General features: G+C 39.4%; 1 protein-coding gene across 4 annotated transcripts in view; it reads left to right on the top strand.

Annotated features, from left to right (window-relative positions):
- The window catches only part of PRKDC (protein kinase, DNA-activated, catalytic subunit), a 195847-nt gene that overhangs the window by 27336 nt on the left and 148295 nt on the right, over positions 1 to 20216 (top strand). For all 4 annotated transcript variants that reach the window (XM_035277313.3, XM_002758884.6, XM_002758885.6 and 1 more), the window contains exons 12-22: positions 728 to 892; positions 1348 to 1516; positions 1850 to 1899; positions 2808 to 2933; positions 4365 to 4517; positions 6407 to 6522; positions 7188 to 7347; positions 8011 to 8097; positions 9871 to 9990; positions 10416 to 10575; positions 17490 to 17596. In XM_035277313.3, coding sequence (XP_035133204.3) covers positions 728 to 892; positions 1348 to 1516; positions 1850 to 1899; positions 2808 to 2933; positions 4365 to 4517; positions 6407 to 6522; positions 7188 to 7347; positions 8011 to 8097; positions 9871 to 9990; positions 10416 to 10575; positions 17490 to 17596 — 1413 coding nt within the window. The remainder of the gene's footprint in view (positions 1 to 727; positions 893 to 1347; positions 1517 to 1849; positions 1900 to 2807; positions 2934 to 4364; positions 4518 to 6406; positions 6523 to 7187; positions 7348 to 8010; positions 8098 to 9870; positions 9991 to 10415; positions 10576 to 17489; positions 17597 to 20216) is intronic.

The raw sequence follows: 20216 nt of genomic DNA on the forward strand, positions 1-20216 counted from the left end.
GAAACTGAAACCCAGAGAAATTAGGAAACTTGTCAAGAGACTCACAGAATTGACAGAACCACGGCATAAGTCCAAGTCTGAAGAATAGAAACACCATGTTTCCTCTCTGTGTTATGCTCCTCCTTATTCTTAAAGTAAAATTGTAGTTGATTTCACTCAGTTTTAGAAAGAGTTCAAAAAAAAAAAAAGAAGTTTATATGACAGGAAGAGATATATTTAAGAATATTAGCTAGGTGTGGTGGCCCATACCTGTAATCTCACCACTTGGGGAGGCCAAAGCAAGCACTTTGCCTGAGGTCAGGGATTTGAAACCACCCTAGCCAACGTGGTAAAACCCTGTCTCTACTAAAAATACAAAATTTGGCCTGGTGTGGTACAGACCTGTAATTCCAGCTACCAGCATTACAGGTGTGCACCACCGTGCCCATCTAATTTTTGTGGGCTTTTTTTGTTTAGTAGAGACAAAGTTTCACCATGTTGGCCAGACTGGTACTTGAATTTGTGACCTCATGATCTTCCTGCCTAGGCCTCTCAAAGTGCTGGGATTACAGGCACGAGTGACCGCACCTAGCCAGATACTGTGTTTTATGTCTGTATTTCCTCTTAAATAAAAAGCTTATTAAACTTGTGTTTATAATCACATGGCTTAATACATGATACCTTATTAGATATCACTATTTTGATCTTGATAAGATTGATGAAGACTTCTGTTTTACCTTTTCTAAAGCCTTGCAAGGTTATAAATGCAAAAGATGTTGACATCATGTACATTGAGCTCATTCAGCGCTGCAAGCAGATGTTCCTCACCCAGACGGACATTGGTGATGACCGTGTTTATCAGATGCCAAGCTTCCTCCAGTCTGTTGCAAGTGTCTTACTGTACCTTGACACTGTAAGTGAAATAGTTAAACTGAGCACAGTTTTAAGTATTTAATCTTCATTTCTTCAAATCATTTGATGGAGTCCTATTATACATTTAGTGTAGGCATTGTTGTGAACAACTTGACGTATTTAGTTAGCATTTTGTGGCAATGGAATTATTGTCATGAAACTTGATTTTTTGTTATCCAGAGCAAGATAACAAATTTGTTTCTCTTTCCATCTTTCTGAAAGATTCAGAATTGTTGCTTGGGATAGAATTGCACCGCAAGACAATTTTTACTCTATGTGTGTGTTTTTTATTAAGGCAATCACAGTAATAAATGTTAACTTAGCAGGTTAGATGACAAACCATGTTTTTCTTTTAATAAGTATCTAATTCAGTTGTAATTACTTTGAATATTTGTATTATTCCTGTATTCCCTGATTCCTTCCTCTAACTCACAGTTTGCTGTTTATTTCTGGTAGGTTCCTGAGGTATATACTCCAGTTCTGGAGCACCTCGTGGTGATGCAGATAGACAGTTTCCCACAGTACAGTCCAAAAATGCAGTTGGTGTGTTGCAGAGCCGTAGTGAAGGTGTTTCTAGCCTTGGCAGCAAAAGGACCAGTTCTCAGGAATTGCATTAGTACTGTGGGTAAGTTTGCAATTTATTGTTTTTATGAGTAATGATGGATAATTAAACATTATTTGATATAGGTAAAGAGAATCTGGTTACCAAATTCTTTTGCATCTTTGATACAGTTTCTGATGAACTAAATTTTGGTAGACCAAAATCTCTTCCTTTTTTCATCCTATTACCTCTGAATCTTAATAGTTTTAAGTTTTAAAATTAAAGTTATTAATGAACTTAGAAAATAAATTGAGAGGTAAAGTTGGGTTCCAAAATATGATGACTGCTGACTTTTTTTTTAGTGTTTTATTGTATATTTTTCAGCGTTTCCTTCATTTTTGTTTTTTCCTCTTTCAGTGCATCAGGGGTTAATCAGAATATGTTCTAAACCAGTGGTCCTTCCAAAGGTAAATTCTGAATTCTAATGTTTGGAAACTTAATCTGTTATCACAGGAAGTTAGGAATGTTGCTGAGGATTTCGAGTATAATTTTGCAAAAGTGGCTGTTCTTTTCTTTTAGCCATGCCTTACATTTTGAAAAGGACATAATACCTCTATAATATTTTATTAGGTGCGCAGACAACTTCTAAGGTGTAAAACGTCTTTAAGCATAACTTTAGGTTTTATACATTTTTTTAAAACAGAAATGTTTTCTCTCTTGAAACTCTAGAACAAAATGCTAAGGGAGGCATACCTTAGTTCCCAGAAGTTATAGGACATCTGATGAGATGGAGTTTGAAATATGTAAGAAAGCGAGATTAAGGATTATAGCGCATTCAGTGGATATTGTATTGAAATACCTTGTTGGTGTATCACAATTTTAGTCACAGAAGACTCACATTGTTTTCAGCTTTTTATCTATTTATTTATGTTTTGAGGCAGAGTCTTGCTGTATCATCCAGGCTGGAGTGCTGTGGTGCGATCTCAGCTCACTGCAACCTTCGCTTCTGAGGTCTAAGTGATTCTCCTGTCTCAGCCTCCTTAATAGCTGGGATTACAAGTGCCGGTCACCATGCTTAGCTGATTTTTATGTTTTTAGTACAGGTGTTTGCCATTTTGGCCAGACTGGTCTCAAACTTTTGACCTCAGGTGATCTGCCCACTTGACTCCCAGAGTGCTGGGATTATAGGTGTGAGCCACCGCACCTGGCCTCAGCTTTTTAAATTATGATTTTATAATACCGAGTCTTCCTTAATTATATGGTTTCCTATGAGTGACAGTTTAATCTAGAAAATTCTGAAAACTGGCACTTTCTGTCAGCAGTGCTGCTTCTGAGAATCTGTCACTAAATGTTGTCATGCTGTCTTCCTGGCCAGGGTGCTGAGTCTGAATCTGAAGACCACCGTGCTTCAGGGGAAGTCAGAACTGGCAAATGGAAGGTGCCCACATACAAAGACTATGTGGATCTCTTCAGACATCTCCTGAGCTCTGACCAGATGATGGTAACATTTACCATTTGAAAGCCTTAAATGTACCCTACTTTCTCTATTAGTCTCTGTAGTTTAGACACAAGAATTGTTTATTTCAGAGTTATATTTTACTAACTTTCAAAAGTTGAAAACAGTGTACTTCAAATAATAAAAAATTAAAACGATCAGGAAGTTAGAATGAGAGTAGAAAGAAACAAAAATATAGAACTCCTTTGAGTTCATGTGAATTAGTTACTGTAGCTGAGTCCTTATTTTAGCTTTAAGTAGCAGGATGGTACAGCTCATGCTAAGCTGTTCTTCCTCACAGATCCAGCCCCCTAGGTAACAAATTATCACTATGGAAGAGCTATTCTCTTTATTTGTTTAAGGTGAAGATAAATCCAATAAATGTAGTAGATATAAAGAGGATTGGTGCATAGCTATTCTGTACATCACTTCGGAATTATAATAAGGCCTCTTGCTTAATACATTTCTCACAGACATTTCCTCAGTGTCTACTTTAAGTCAGGTAATGGCTTATATTTTAGTACAGTTTGATTAAGCATTAATAGCCTACGACAAGCAATTTTTGTCAATATGTGATTCCTATCTTGTGAAAAATCTTAGGTGGTTTTAGTTTTTTTCTTACTGAAATAAAATACCAGTTGTTAGTAAGTTTGCCAGTATCTATTTTTTACATGTGATGTTAGGTATCTCTGTAAGTACCGTAAAATACGAGACTAAATATAGGCAGAGTAATTGGCCTATTAATTTTGGAATGGTAGAATGGCTTCACTTTTAAAGAAATGACAGATTATACTTTTAAATCAATTCTGAGGGTGGATATATATATATCCATGTACATAAAATACATGTACATGTTTATTTTTATTCTTTTTATTTTTTATTAAGATGGGGTTTCACCATTTTGGCCAGGCTGGACTTGAACTCCTGACCTCAGGTGATTCACCTGCCTCGGCCTCCCAAAGTGCTAGGATTACAGGTGTGAGCCACCACACCCGGCCCATGTACATGTTTATATATGTGTTCATATTTAGTTGTATATGCACATAGCCGTATGTGCGTGTACATATATGTTCACAGACATAAAAGACATAGTGTCTGTATATGCATATTATACATATTTGTGTTTATACATACACATCTACAAATTAATTGGGGTAAATCCTTTGACAAGGCCTAAATATTCTCAGTTACCACTATGTACATAAGTATTTGTTACATGACTAGATAAATGATATCTCACTGAAATGATGCTGTCATAATAATTTAGGAAGGTATCTTGCAGCTTGAAAACTCCAGGTAAATCTTCTGCAGTTTATAATCACTGTTGCCGTAATACCTGAATCGGCACGTACGTCTGTATATGTGTTTTAACGCTTATAAAATACTCATACTTTTTTGCACAAGATTTTGAAGTGTATTGTTTTTCTTTATTTAAAGGATTCTATTTTAGCAGATGAAGCATTTTTCTCTGTGAATTCCTCCCATCAAAGCCTGAATCATTTACTTTATGATGAATTTGTAAAATCTGTTTTGAAGATTGTTGAGAAGTTGGATCTTACACTAGAAACACAGACTGTTGGGGAACAAGAGGTTAGAAGTTTTTATCAATAGTACTTTTTCATCATCTTTGCACAACTGTCTTTGCATATAAATAATCAGGGCTTAGTAGCACGTTTGTAGAGGACTGGAGAAAATTGATTTCGTCAGGATTTTTATGTGCCATTGATGCTTTTTTGTTGGATGTAACCTATTGTATAGAAAACGTTATTACTAGATGGCTCAAGAAGTAATTTATATATTAATACGTTATTTTTTTTGGAAAAAGTTATTTACTAGGCTCATTTATTTCTTAATCTTTAGCAATAGTAGTAAAGAGTGACAGAAGTCTTATTTTGTGTAGAAATGACTTTGTGTAGGATAGGGAAACCTGGGGCTGCTCTTGTTTACAGTTAAGGAAACTCCAAATTGTGGTACAAGGTGTTAAATGTGTTCCTGAGATAGTAGAATATAGATAATAGAGAAATAAGAAAATGCCCTCCCTTTCTTTTGCACCCAATTTTCCTAACCTGGGTTAAAGATAAGTCATGGGTTAAGGCTGCCAGCCTGGAGTTGTCCTGCTCTTACTTAAGGCAACTGGACTCCATAGTAATTAGGCTGGTGAGAAAGAGCTGCGATCCTGGCAAGGCCTCTCCCTTGCTTTCTACTGCAGTGATTGTTTCAGGCTAGATGGTGCTGATTAGAGTTCAAGCATCAGTACCTCCACTGCTGTCCTGAGATAGACAAGAGGTAATGGAGAGGATGGGCATAGGAAATGTGAAGGTAAACAGTACAAGTCCGTGGCAAGGTCAGCTTTGTTGCACTTGGGGTATTCTGTTTTCTTTTTCTTTTTATTTTTTTGAGACGGAGTTTTACTCTTGTTACCCAGGCTGGAGTGCAATGGCACGATCTCGGCTCACTGCAACCTCCACCTCCTGGGTTCAAGCAATTCTCCTGCCTCAGCCTCCTGAGTAGTTGGGATTACAGGCACGCACCACCATGCCCAGCTAATTTTTTGTATTTTTAGTAGAGACGGGGTTTCACCTTGTTGACCAGGATGGTCTCAATCTCTTGACCTCGTGATCCACCCGCCTTGGCCTCCCAAAGTGCTGGGATTACAGGTGTGAGCCACCGCGCCCGGCAATACTCTTCACGTTGGGTGATAGATAACAACATCAGTGTGTACTTTATTGCTGTCTGTGCTTTGCATATGTCTAAAATAGTTTTATTAAAAAAAAAAAAAAACTTGCCGAAAGGGACTTTCTGGAACTGTGTCAGCTGACAGACCCACATTTTAGAACACGTGTATGTTCATCGCTGTCTTCAGTGGCTTCCTTTCTCCTCTGTTCCTGCCCTTCTAGTTTCATTCCAGCAGATCTGTGACCACCTGGTAACACTTCCCAGACACCTTTGGTCTCCAGCCTCCTCATCCCTTGTTGGTTCCTGTTCTGTATTTCTAACTACTTGTTTAACATTTGAATTTGAATACACAGTTGTGTTCAGTAACACAATTTGGTGACACAAACTTAACGTGTTTAAAACTGATCTTCCTGCACTTCCCCAAATACTGTATCTTTCATTTATACTGTTCATAATTTCTGTATTTTGCTGTTTCTTCACTTGACATCTCCAAGTCATCACCTATTAAAATTCTCTCTGTCAAGGCATCGTGGTTAGCTTCCTCAAGCAGTGCTGCCCTCCTGGCGTTTCTGTGTTTGACCCATTCTTTCATCACTTCCCGTGAGTCCTTTTGGTTAGCGCCTTCTGCAAGACCTGCCCTTTTCATCAGACTGTAGCTCTTGAGTGCCCATCTTGGTCTCTCTTGCTGTCACATTCTTTTTTCATAGCATGGGCCCTAGACTATGAAGTCAGTTGGAAAGTTATTTGTTGAGTGATTTGTGATTGAATGGTACAGTGTTTCTTTGCTGCAATTACTCTTTAAGAATGGAGATGAGGCGCCTGGTGTTTGGGTGATCCCGACTTCAGATCCAGCGGCTAACTTGCATCCAGCTAAACCTAAAGATTTTTCGGCTTTCATTAACCTGGTGGAATTTTGCAGGTATTTTGTAAAATTTCAATTATTTAAGAATAAAAATGATCATTAGTTATTGGCTATAAATTCCTTATATAGCTGTAAGAAAGGAAATAAAAGACTTAAAATCTATCATTGATTATATAGATCTTTAAAATATATCTAAGTATACCAGCTTACAGTTTTTATTATTTATTTATTTTTTTTTGAGATGGAGTCTTGCTTTGTCAGCAGGCTGGAGTGCAGTGGCATGGTCTCAACTCACTGTAACTGCTGTCTCCCAGGTTCAAGCGATTGACTCTCCTGCCTCAGCCTCCAGAGTAGCTGGGACTACCGGCCCACGCCACCATGCCCAGCTAATTTTTTTTTTTTTTTTGTATTTTTAGTAGAGATGGGGTTTTGTCATGTTGGCCAGGATGGTCTGGATCTCTTGACCTTGTGATCCATCCGCCTTGGCCTCCCAAAGTGCTGGGATTACAGGCGTGAGCCACCACACCCAGCCCAGTTTTCATTTTTTTTAATATTAAAAAGCTCCTAATGGATTATAGATATATCTAAACATTTTATGTATATCTAAAATTGTTGTGATGGAATTGTAGCTTATAGTTGTTTATGTACCTTATACTTTTAAAGCTAAATACAGATTAGTATGATAACAATTTCTACCTTCGATTTCTAATTTGTTTTTGCAGAGAGATTCTCCCTGAGAAACAAGTTGAATTTTTTGAACCATGGGTGTACTCATTTTCACATGAGTTAATTTTACAGTCGACAAGATTGCCCCTCATCAGTGGTTTCTACAAATTGCTTTCTATTACAGTAAGAAATGCCAAGAAAATAAATTATTTTGAGGTGAGTCTTTTTTGCAGGACATTGAATCTTCTTGTGTTTTTTTTTTAGGTCATGATCATGAGTCATGAAATATATGATTATGGCCCATGCCATTTTAAAGTCTACTAATTTTATTATATGTATTTAATAAAATGATGTGGCAGTTGGATAGCACTCTAAAAACTTAGCAGCATTTTTTGCCCTGATGCTCAAGCACCTGGCTAATTATATAAGATTAACAAGGCCTCTTAAAGTGTGGTCCTGGGACCAGCAGCCTTGAGCATTGCTTTCTGCATCAGAAGCCCTGAGGGGAGGTCTCTGCCACTTGTGCTAGGAGCTGCCTGGTGATTCTGGCACCTAGTGAAGTTTGAGAACAGCTGGATTAGCATTCTGGAGGCTCCAATCAGTAACTTGCGGAGCCCACCTGGGTGATTACAGGGTGAGATGGGGAAGAGGGAATGGAGTTAGCTGTATCCATGGCTTCTGAGTAGCTTCCGCCTTCCCTCTTCTTGTTCTGACTGGCCTGTGACTTGAAATGTCTGCAGAGCTGATTCTCCCTCTGGTCTGCACTAGATGTTGGTAACTTGAAATGGATTTGCGCCTTAGACAAGCTGGGAAGTACTGGATTAGGATACAGTCTCCGGATTCTTGTGCAGTGTCCTAACTTGCTGTTTTATTTGACAGGGAGTTAGTCCAAAGAGTCTGCAACACTCTCCTGAAGACCCAGAAAAGTATTCTTGCTTTGCTTTATTTAGGAAATTTGGCAAAGAGGTAATTTTTAAATGACTTATTTTAATGTTATCATGAGCTATTGTTAAATGAATGTCTATTGAAAAAATCCTAGTTAACATAAATAATCTAATTATTTTAAGGATTGGGGGCGGGCATGGTGGCTCACGCCTATAATCCTAGCACTTTGGGAGGCTGAGGTAGGTGGATCAGGAGGTCAGGTGTTTGAGACCAGCCTGACCAACATAGTGAAACCCCGTCTGTACTAAAAATATAAAAATTAGCCAGGTGTGGTGGCGTGAGCCTATAATCCCAGCTACTCAGGAGGCTGAAGCAGGATAATCACCTTAATCTGGGAGGCGGAGGTTGCAGTGAGCCGAGATGGTACCATTGCACTGCTTCCTGGGTAACAGTGAGACTCTCTCTCAAAAAAAAAAAAAATTAACAAATTGGGCTGGATTGGGAGGCTGTGGGAGGAGAATTGCTTAAATCGGGAGACAGAAGTTGCAGTGAGCTAAGATGGTGCCACTGTACTACAGTTAGGGCAACAGAGCAAGACTCTGTCTCAAAAAATATAAAAACAAAAAATGATTTGCTAAATCTAGAGTGGGAGTATGGTCTTTAAAAAAAATGAATAGAGGAAATTATTGTGCTTCAAAAGTCCTCAGCCAGGTGCAGTGGCTCATGCTTGTAGTACCAGCACTTTGGGAGGCCAAGATGGGCGGATCACTTGAGGGTAAGATTTCAAGACCAGCCCGACCAACATGACGAAATCCCATTTCTACTAAAAATACGAAAAATTGGCCAGGCGCGGTGGCTCATGCCTATAATCCCAGCACTTTGGGAGGCCCAGGCGGGTGGATCACGAGGTCAAGAGATCGAGACCATCCTGGTCAACATGGTAAAACCCTGTCTCTACTAAAAATACAAAAATTAGCTGGACATGGTGGCTCACGCTTGTAGTCTCAGCTACTCGGGAGGCTGAGGCAGGAGAATTGCCTGAACCCAGGAGGCAGAGGTTGCGGTGAGCCAAGATCACGCCATTGCACTCAGCCTGGGTAACGAGCGGAACTCCGTCTCAAAAAACAAAACAAAAGGCCGGGCATGGTGGCTCACACCTGTAATCCCAGCACTTTGGGAGGCCGAGGCAGGTGGATCACGAGGTCAAGAGATCGAGACCATTCTGGTCAACATGGTGAAACCGCGTCTCTACTAAAAATACAAAAAACTAGCTGGGCGTGGTGTCGTGTGCCTGTAATCCCAGCTACTCAGGAGGCTGAGCAGGAGAATTGCCTGAACCCAGGAGGCGGATGAGCCGAGATCGCGCCATTGCACTCCAGCCTGGGTAACAAAAGCAAAACTCTGTCTCAAGAAAAAAAAAAAAAAACCTAAAAATTAGTCGGATGTGATACTATGCACCTGTAATTCTAGCTATCGGGAGGCTGAGGCAGGAGAGTCACTTGAAGGGAGGTGGAGATTGCAGTGAGCCAAGATTGAGCCACTGCACGCCATCCTGGGTGACAGCACGACTCTACCTTAAAAAAAAAAAAGTTCCTCAGGCTCTTTTAACATAATTCAGTTGAATAATGGCCACTCAAAATGAAATAGATTATTGCTTTTCCATGTAGTAGGAATTATGCATTTCAACAAATTAACTTTCCTGGAGGTTAGTGCATAAGTTGTAAGTGAATGTGGTCTTGTCAATAAAGGCTACAAGCCCATTTTTTGTATTTGAGAATAGGGCAAATATTTGTTAGTTGATTTTCAACAGTAGGCTCTATTCAGATACACAGCACTGTCTTCCTTCTTGTTTAGGTGGCAGTTAAAATGAAGCAATACAAAGACGAACTTTTGGCCTCCTGTTTGACCTTTCTTCTGTCCCTCCCACATGACATCATTGAACTCGATCTTAGAGCCTACGTTCCTGTGCTGCAGGTGGGTGTTATCTTGAAGAGAGCCATGTCTTCATCACCGTTGTGAGTCCTGGAGCACTTGGAAACGCCATGCTCTTGCCCTGGCAGTCCCAGCATGCGCTTCCCAGCAGGCACAGCTGGCTCACGGTCTGCTTCTGCCACTCACTGGCTTTGGGACTCAGACCCTTGCTGACTTCTGAGCTGCACTTGGAGGTCGATGTGAGAGTTGCACCTGTGTGTCGTGAAAGTTCTGCGGTGTACCGCAGTCACAGAGCCAGCTGCTTGCTTTCCTCCTCGTTTCCTGGACTACACCCACTTACCTCCAGCAGTATCTGGTGTCTGGCATGAAAAGGAGTATTCATTAGAAACCACAATTAATTGGTATATTTTTTCTTTAAATCTTATATTTCCTGCATTTCAGTTTAACTTGTTTGTATTAACATACAGATGGCTTTCAAACTGGGCCTGAGCCATACCCCCTTGGCAGAAGTAGGCCTGAGTGCTCTAGAAGAATGGTCAGTTTACATCCACAAACATGAAATGCAGCCTTATTACAAAGATATTCTCCCCTTCCTGGATGGGTACCTGAAGACTTCAGCCTTGTCAGGTAAGGTTTAGAAGAATTGCTCTGGGTACTGTAATTAAAATGGAAATGGAATAACTTTAATAGGTAGGACTGTATTTTTGTAACTTCTGAAATTTAAACCCAGCATGTTCAAAATTTGATTGCTATTTTTGTAATTTCTCTAATTTGTCTGAACATATTTGGGATGACTAAGAAATATAGTTGAGATATTAAAAATATTTTTATTTACTTATAGCTTACTAATATTTATAAAATCTTCAATAATAAGGACTGTCTTAAATACCTTGGGACTTTTTATGGCTCCTAATACACTGCTTTGCAAAAAAACTTGTTGAATAAATCAGTCAGGATTAAAACCTTCAGAAAATTCATTCGTAATTTTGTATTTTTACTTAATTTCACTAGAGTTTTACTGCTTTTTAGAACTGATGAAGCAAACTAATTGTAGCTAATTAAAAATTTGGGGAAAATGTCATCATAGAAAAATTAGGTTTGGGAAAAGAGTCAAAGAAACAAGTTATCTGGCCAGGTAGGAATATTACTAGTCAAGAAAAAAACAAGTAGGACGTCAGAGTCAGGGTCGGGGCACAGACTTACTTAAACTGGAATGAAAAGAGGCATTGTCGTCTGATGATGGAACCAAAAAAGAAAGATTCCGTTGGGAGAAAGGCTGAAGTATTTCTAAGAATTTAAACTTTATTGTCTTCAAAGTACAAGTCAATTGTTAATTTGTAAGTTTTTTTCTTCATGAGGCTAAGAAAAGAAATATAGAAAAAAGTTGTGAGGTTTTACTTTTGTAAATCATTATTTTATTGTTAAATTTTATTGGCTTGGAAATACTCTGTGGAAGTTGTGACAGATTTCATGCACCATGTCTGATTTTTGTGACATCCTCAGTACATACACAGAGTTCATGAAGAGTCACAGTTTTTAAAGATTAGAATAGAAGTATGTTTTAGAGACCAAAACCACAAACTAGCTATAAGCTTTTTAAATTCACATGTATATAAGGAGTGCCATTATTTGAGTATTCATGTTAAATATATTGCTTAAATGAATATATCTGATAACACATATCTTTGTAGTATTTTCTTACTTGAGTTCTGTTAATTAACTCATTGAACAGATTTGTTTTAGATTAATAAAGGAAGTTACTGTGATTATTTTAAAGGATTTGCGTGTTAAACATACGTACTCTCAAGGTGATTCGATAATTGATAAAAGCAGAAAGTAAGCAAAATTAGGTGACAAAAGTTACTGTTTTAACCTGTTTTTGATATGCCAAACTTTCAGAACAATTACCTGGACAGTAAGAAGAACTCCATGTGTTCCGCCTAGATTCAGCAGTTATTAAGATTTTGTACCATTTGTGTTATTCCCTGTACTTTCTCTGATGTATGCATGTGCATGTTTTTATATTTACATGGGACATTTTTTTCGGAACTGTTTGTGAAGAAGCCGAAGATGTTATAGATCTTGAATACGTCATTGTATATTTCTTTAAGAGTGAGGATGTTCTTTTATATAACTACTGTATCATTATCAAAATCAGGAAAAATGACGTGGGTACATACTCTTTCAAATTATAGTCCATGTGCAGATTTTTCACTTGTCCCATTAATTTTTTTAGTGACACATGTAGGCTCATGTGTTACTTTTAGTTGTAACTCTTCAGCCTTCTTTAATGTGTGATAGTTCTTCATGCTTTCTTAGTTCTCATGTCCTGACATTTCTGAAGGCTGCAGGCCAGTTATCTTGTACAGTGTCCTTCCACGTGGGTTTGTCCGCAGTTTCCTCCTGGTGACTTTGGGCTGATGCTGGGTCCTGTTAGGACAGTTAGTGCCTTTGCTGGCTGTTTTCACTCTAAACAATTGGCCAGTGTTTGCATCATCTTTTTGTGGTTGTCAAGTTACTATTTCTCCCTCTGTGTGTGTTAGTAATTTGAGGCCTTCCTAGAGGGCTCAGTCCTGAGGTCTTTAGGTGGTACAGAGGGAGGTAGATGCTGGGCAGGGGGAGGTCCTAGCTGCTCTCGAGGATGTGAGGAGGGCATGCCTTAAGGGGCGGTCTGGCATGGAGTCCACCAAGCAAGATGAGGCACCCACATTTTGGGACAGCCGTCTGGGATGTCAGGGTGCAGGCTGGGCGAGGATGGGATGGAGGTAGTAGTTTGGCTACATATAGAGGACTGAATAAATACATAAATTCATTGAGAATAAAAGAAACTAGGTTTCTCATGTTGAAGTGAGCTGCAAATACAGAAAGACAGGAAACTGGAATGGACACGGTGGAGGTGCATTGGAAGTGGGTATATCAGTGTGAACTGATGGTCCCCCCTCTCTGCCCCTCCCCAGTTACATATGTACATTCACATATGGATGCATCTAAATAAATGTGGAAATAGAACTGAGAGGGAGAGAGAGATTGAGTGTGTGTGTGTGCGTGTGCGTGTGCGTGTGCGTGTGTGTGTGTGAGAGAGAGAAAGAGATACATACTCTGGCCTTCCTGCGAGTGTGGTACCTGAATAGGAACAAGCAAACCTGGCATATGGATCATGGCCTCCACATCTCATTTTCTTTTCTTTTTTTTTTTTTTTTTGTCCTGAGACAGAGTCTAACTCTGTTGCCCAGACTGGATTGCAGTGGTGCAGTCTTGGCTCACTGCAACCTCTGCCCGCTGGGCTCAATTGATCCTTCCACCTCAGCCTCCCAAGTAGTTGAGATTACAGGCATGCAACATCATGCCTGGCTAATTGTTGTATTTTTAGTAGAGATGGAGTCTCACTTTGTTGAGCAGACTGGTCTCCACCTTCTGACCTCAAGTGATCTGCCCAGTTTTGCCTCCCAGAGTGGTGGAGTTACAGGCATAAGCTATCACATCCAGCCCTACAGCTCATTTTACATTAATGGAACCTGGACTCCTTGGTTCCAGCCTGGGACCAGGAAAATATATTATGAACCTAGAATACTATATTTTATAGAACATCCAGAAAGTAAGGACCTATTCAAAGAATGATGGGGAAATGTCACAGGCAAAAGAAGTGATATTTGAGCATCAAAATAAATGCTTTGGAAACATTATAATCCATGGAATCAAATAGGAAACAATGAGCATGTACAGATATAAGTAAGTAAAATGAGTACATTCAAGTCCTAGTGGGGTGTTGTTTTTTTTTTTTTTTTTGGCTTGTTTGTTTGGTATGTAGTAAGTTCTTGTAAACTTAGCTTAAAATAGCACCTGTGAATTATTTCATAGATTTGTAGGACACAAGTCCAGATGTGCTGAGGCATATGACTGAAATGGAGGTGTTGGCTAGGCCAGGCTTGTTCACTCCCCATCCGGGTTGTTGCCAGGATTCAGTTTCATGTGATTGGAGGACCGAGGTTCCTGTCTCCTTGCTGACTGATGGCTGGAGCGTGATTCTCAGTTTGTGGAGGCGTCTGAGTGTCCTAGGTGGCCCCTGCACCTTCACAGCCAGCCTGGCACTTTCAATTCCTTGTATGCTCCGAGTCTGACTTCCTTTTCTAATACTTCCTGCAGAAAACTGCTTTGAAGGGGCTTGTGTGATTAGCTTAGGCCACCTGGATGATCTCTGTTTTGCCATTGATGTAATAGTTATGGGAGGAACTGCAGAGTTCAGTCCACCACACTTGGTTTTAAAGCACCTCACCCAGACACGTTCCATTGACTGAGAGTGAAATAGTGACTTTATAGCAGAGACACCTGGTAGAGCCCTGCTTAGCCCACTGACTAGCAGTCGGGCCTGTGGGCCCCATGTGTGTCTTGATGCGGCTTGCTGAGGGACCTCAGTACCACTCTGGGCCTCCTGCTAAAGACACAGGGCCTGAATCTCCTTTTTCAGACAGTGAAGTCAGCATAAAGCTCAGAAGTTTTTTTGGTAAGTCAGTGAATCTTTTGCTATTTCGGCAGATTATGTAGAAAGAATGACTTCTTGGCTGAGCACAATGGCTCATGCCTGTAATCCCAGGACATCAGGAGGCTAAGGCAGGTGGATCACCTGATGTCAGGAGTTTGAGACCAGCTTGGCCAACAGGATGAAACCCCACTTCTACTAAAAAGCCAAAAAATTAGCTGGGTGTGGTGCTGCACCCCTGTAATCCCAGCTCCTCAGGAGGCTGAGACAGGAGAAATGCTTGAACCCGGGAGGTGGAGGTTGCAGTGAGCAGAGATTGGGCCACTGCACTCCAGCCTGGGCCACAGAGATAGACTTGGTCTCAAAAAAAAGAAAAACTTTTCATGGTATAGGCAAAGACCTCAATCATTAAGCCAAAGAAGCAAACTTTTCAAGGTTGAGTGACCTTTGCTAGAAATTTAACTCATTTCAAATTATCTTCTCAGACTCATATAGTTACTTTCTGAGATTGGTCCTGTGTTATGTCCCTTCATATTCTGAAACCAGTTGGCATAACTTTCAAACACCAGTTTCCAGGGAATCTTGGAGATCAGAACTATTCTCATGGAAATACTGAGATGTTATGCAATGTTAGCATGATCTCCAAATTAGTCAATAAGTCTTTAAAACGTTGTCTCTGTTTCCAATATGGTAACTGCTGCTAGTTTTAACCCACAAAATAAAGATCTGTGGGGTAACTCCCAATTCTGGAAAGAGATCCAGATCCCAAAAAGCCTGAGACTCACTGTTTTATCAGAAACTATCCTTCTTCCTTAAAAATAAAAAGCAGGTGGCCGGGCGAGGTGGCTCACGCCTGTAATCCCAGCACTTTGGGAGGCCGAGGCAGGTGGATCACGAGGTCAAGAGATCGAGACCATCCCAGTCAACATGGTGAAACCCCATCTCTACTCAAAATACAAAAAATTAGCTGGGCATGGTGGCGTGTGCCTGTAATCCCAGCTACTCAGGAGGCTGAGGCAGGAGAATTGCCTGAACCCAGGAGGTGGAGGTTGCGGTGAGCCGAGATGGCGCCATTGCACTCCAGCTTGGGTAACAAGAGCGAAACTCTGTCTCAAAAAAAAAAAAAAGTACATTTCATGTTATGTATATTACACCAAAATTTTAAAAGTTATGAGAAGTAATATTAGATTACTAGACTAAATAACTGTAGAGAAAACAAACCCAATTAGAATAAAGTATATTTTCATGTTATACTTAATACTGATACATAAAACATATTTATTTAAGCCAAAATATTAAACTTGTCTGTTTACTATAGATGTGCCTTAATTATGTGAATATGGATTCCTAAATGATCCTGAGTTGAAAAAAACTTTAACGATTTTTGAAGTCCAGCACATTTAAATGACTGTTAGTTCAACTTCATTTTTGGAGAATTTTAGAAATACGTAATTTACATATCTGTATAAATCAGAACAGAGCTCTTTTAATTTCAGAAACTTTATAATCTAATTTTTCAATACCCTCCAAATACAGGAGAACGTTATACACAAAATTAGGTATAGGCCTTTATTAACCATAGAAACATAGATGCAAAAATACATAGAGAACTTAGTGAATAGTTTCAGTTCTGCAAGTTGAGCCGAAAGCCAGGAGATACAGACATCGAAAATACTGAATAATGCGGTTATCAAAGATCTGTTTTTTCCAGTGGACTAAAAATTCTTAACTGGAGTTAAAAAAAAAAAAACACAAAAAACTAGATTCTCTTATTATCTCTGGCCCATTAGAGATTGGAACTCTAACATGTACCATAGAAGGTCACCAAAGGAACCACCCAATTATAGAAAGGAAAAGAACTAGCTAGAGAGACAGAGCAGAGGTAAAATCCCACTGCTAGGGATTCATTCTGGAACCAAGAGAAGAGTTGCTGGGGTTAAACCACTGGGAGATGCCTCCCACAGGCTAATCTGGGTGTGTCAGTTAATGCACTGGACATCTCAGAACTGTTGGAAATGACTTTATAGTTGTAGAACTGTGACTCTGCAGAGAGAAAATGAACGTGTCAAAGTTTATTTAATTCAGCAGTTAAGAAGGGAACTAGTAAAATGTTACAACTGGTTCCCATAACCTGAGTCTAATCATGAGAAAACATTAGGCAAATGCAAATGGAGGGACCCTGTATAAAATTACTGGCATATAATTTTTTTAAATGTCCAAATTATGAAATGCAAGGAAATACTGAAGAACAGCTTCAGTCTGAAAGAGACTAAAGAGATAGGTCATTAAGTGCAATATGCTGTCCTGATTGAAAACATTCTTAGGCGAACTCTGAGTGGGGCTGAGGAGTGAATGTTGGTAATCTGGTTTGGATGGTTGTGGGGCCGTTGTGTGGGAGAATGTCCTATTGGAAAACACACATTGAGGCATTGTGGGCAGTGGGGTATTGAGTTGGAGTCAGTGCCCTTAGTGCTTCAGGAAAGAAGTTATATACTCTGCCCTCTGTAAGTTTATGATTGCTTAAAAAAAAAAAAAGGAATTTATAGGGGGGTACTTTAACACTGTAAATATTCTTCCTCCTTGAGCTCACCATAATAGTTTAGTATTCACTGACAGTTCTTCCTGAATCATTTCTTTCATCCTGGTTGACATTCTATTGCAATAAATAACTTTCCCTGTTATTTATCTATATTAGTAAGATTTGTGGATTCTTCTTTTTTCAGTGGGATCTTTTGCCATCATGATTGGTTTTGTTGCTCAGATTGTCTGAGATTTGGCCCAGGTGTGATGCTTGGAAGCCACTTCCATGCCACAAAATAATTCAGGTTCTTCTTGACCCTGGAGTCAGCCGCTTCCTCAAGGAGGCATGTTCCTTTTGGCAGACAATGATGTTTAAAAACAACTACCATTTTGTATTTTTTGTTCTGGAAACTTATTTTTTTTAAATCATAATTAAAATTAGGAATTTAATGTTTCTCTTTGACAATATAATGTGTTCTCTCTAATGTACATTAAATGAATGAATAAATGCTACTTTTAAATTATTTTTGTTTACTATTGATAGATGAGACCAAGAGTAACTGGGAAGTGTCTGCTCTCTCTCGGGCTGCCCAGAAAGGATTTAATAAAATCGTATTAAAGCATCTGAAGAAGGCAAAGAACCTTTCATCAGTAAGAAGTCCTTTGTGTTTTCTGTACCTTACATAATACAGAGATCAGATTCTAAACTTGTGAAAAGTAAAAATCTTCATTTAAAATGTTAGTTGTTTTTGTATACAAAGTGAGGCACAATATAGAAATAATTTTAACATATTGGCCGGCATGGTGGCTCACACCTGTAATCCCAGCACTTTAGGAGGCTGAGGTCAGTGGATCGCTCAGTCCAAGCCTGGTGCAACTAAGGAAGACCCTGTCTCCACTAAAAAATATAAAAATTAGCTTGGTGTCATGGCACATGCCTGTGGCCTTAGCTGCTCTGGGGGCTGAGGAGGGAGAATCACCTGTGTCTGGGGAAGCTGAGGCTGTAGTGAGCAAGATCACACCACTGCACTCCAGCCTGGAATGGGAGTGACCTGACTAAAAAAAAAAATCAATATATTTTTAGCCATGAAAATATAAACTATATTAACTATTTTGTTTATTTTTTAGGTCTTGTTTTTCTGTTTATCCCTGCCCTCAAATGTATTTAGTGGATAATCAGAGGTAAACTGGTTCATATTAAATAAGCAAGTCAGAATACTGACACCAGGGATACGTAAGACTTTCATTTATGACTAGATCTTAAATATGTCATTTTATCAAGTTTAGTTTGTTCCAGTTTTCTTTTTTGTTCTTTTGGGTTTTTTTTTTTTTTTGGTGATAATTTCTTGAGGCCAGTTTTCTTAGGATGAGCCATATGACATATGATGTGATAGTCAAAATGATGTAAATAGAGAAAATTGAGTTAGAATATTTTGGAATGAACTAAAAATTAAAATTTGAAAAACTTTTAACACCTAAAAGTGATAATGCAAACTCTAGGGTCAGTTCTTCCTACATCATTATTTTGGGCACCTTTTGATTGAGAAACTAGAATGAAACTAGAAACGGCAGCATAAAATTTTTTATAATTTTATCACAGCAGGATAAAACAACTTGAATATATCTCAAGTTTTACAAATAAAATTTCTTTTATTCTTATTGCTTTAATTTTGTTTTTGAGTCAGACCCTGGAGTGAAGTGGTGTGATCTCAACTCACTGCAGCTTCAACCTCCCAGACTCAAGTGATCCTCCTGTCTCAGCCTCCTGAGTAGCTAGGACCACAGGCGTGTGCCACGATACCCAGCTAATTTTTGTATTTTTTGCAGAGACAGGTTTTGCCATGTTTCCCAGGCTGGTCATGAACTCCTGGGCTCAAGCAGTCTGCCCAACTCAGCCTTCCAAATGCAGGGATTACAGGCTTGTGCCACTGTGCTTTGCCAAAATTTTTGTACAGATATACAATGCCAGTTCCTCGGGACTGTGGTTCTCTAAGTATAGCTAGACCCTGGGCGATCCAGGGTGCAAGGCCAAAGCTATTTTTACTCTGTCTATTTGTACCATGGTATTATGCTAGTCAACCACTGTCGATTCCCTAGCATTGACTCTGAGCGCAGATTTTTAAGAATATTCTGTGTGTGAGGCAGTAGGTGCACATGAAGCAGGCCTGCATAGTGAAGTGTGACAGCTATCTGGAGAAAAAGCACTGTATAGTGCTTTGAACTGGGAGCGAAGTAGCCACTGCTTTTTGGACACAATTTTTATTGAAATGACAATGACACGAACACTGAGGTTATTCAGAGGTGGATGTGTGGCAGACATTTTCCCTAAAATGAACGGAGCCTGCCACTTGAAGGAAAGCTTTTGAAAATCTGTTGCCAGTGACAAAATTTAAGCTTTTAAGTGAACTGTAAAATTTGGGAAAACTTGTAACTATTGCAAGTAAGTTTGATAGCTTCTTATTACTTAAAGATTTTTTGTTTTCTTTTCTTTTCTTTTTGTGACTGAGTCTCTGTCGCTCAGGCTAGAGTGGTGGTAGCCTCTGCCTCCCAGGTTCAAGCAATTCTCCTGCCTCACAATCCTGAGGAGCTGAGATTGTAGGCACGCAGCACCATTCCCAGCTAATTTTTGTGTTTTTAGTAGAGATGGGATTTTACTATGTTGGTCAAGCTGGTCTCAAACTCCGGACCTCATGATCTGCCCACCTTGGACTCAGAAAGTGCTGGAATTACGGATGTGAGCCACCGGGCCTGGTTTAAGATTTTTTCTATAAGATTGGTGATGATACTTGCTGATGTTATTTTTTGCATATATGATGAAATGTGTCAACATGTGGGATACAATGCCCTGAATCAGTATTTTCAGTTGAGGAATGCATAATGTTTCCAAATTATACATGGATGAAAAATCCACTCCAAGTACAAGATCAGCCACTGGATTTTAAAGTAGTAGAGTACATAGAGTTCGTGATAGCAATTCAGATTGCACGATGTAACTAACCTTTCAGACACTACCAATGGTTCCGTTTTGCTGTACTATCAGATAAGAATAACCACAGTTACCTAAAAAGACTATTTAAAATTTCCTGCCTGGTTTTCCAGCTACACTGCTGTGAGGCTGAGACTGCCCCCAGTGAGCTAGACTGTGAAGGGGTTTGCACTACTGTGAAACAGGATCACTTTGCCCGTAGTTTTTGTTTCTTTGAAAAATATAGTTGCTTTTTATAAAAGTGTGTCATTTGTTAACATGTAATGGGTTTAGTAGTTTTAAGTA

Source organism: Callithrix jacchus, chromosome 16 (assembly GCF_049354715.1).
Source record: "Callithrix jacchus isolate 240 chromosome 16, calJac240_pri, whole genome shotgun sequence".
Taxonomy (NCBI): domain Eukaryota; kingdom Metazoa; phylum Chordata; class Mammalia; order Primates; family Cebidae; genus Callithrix; species Callithrix jacchus.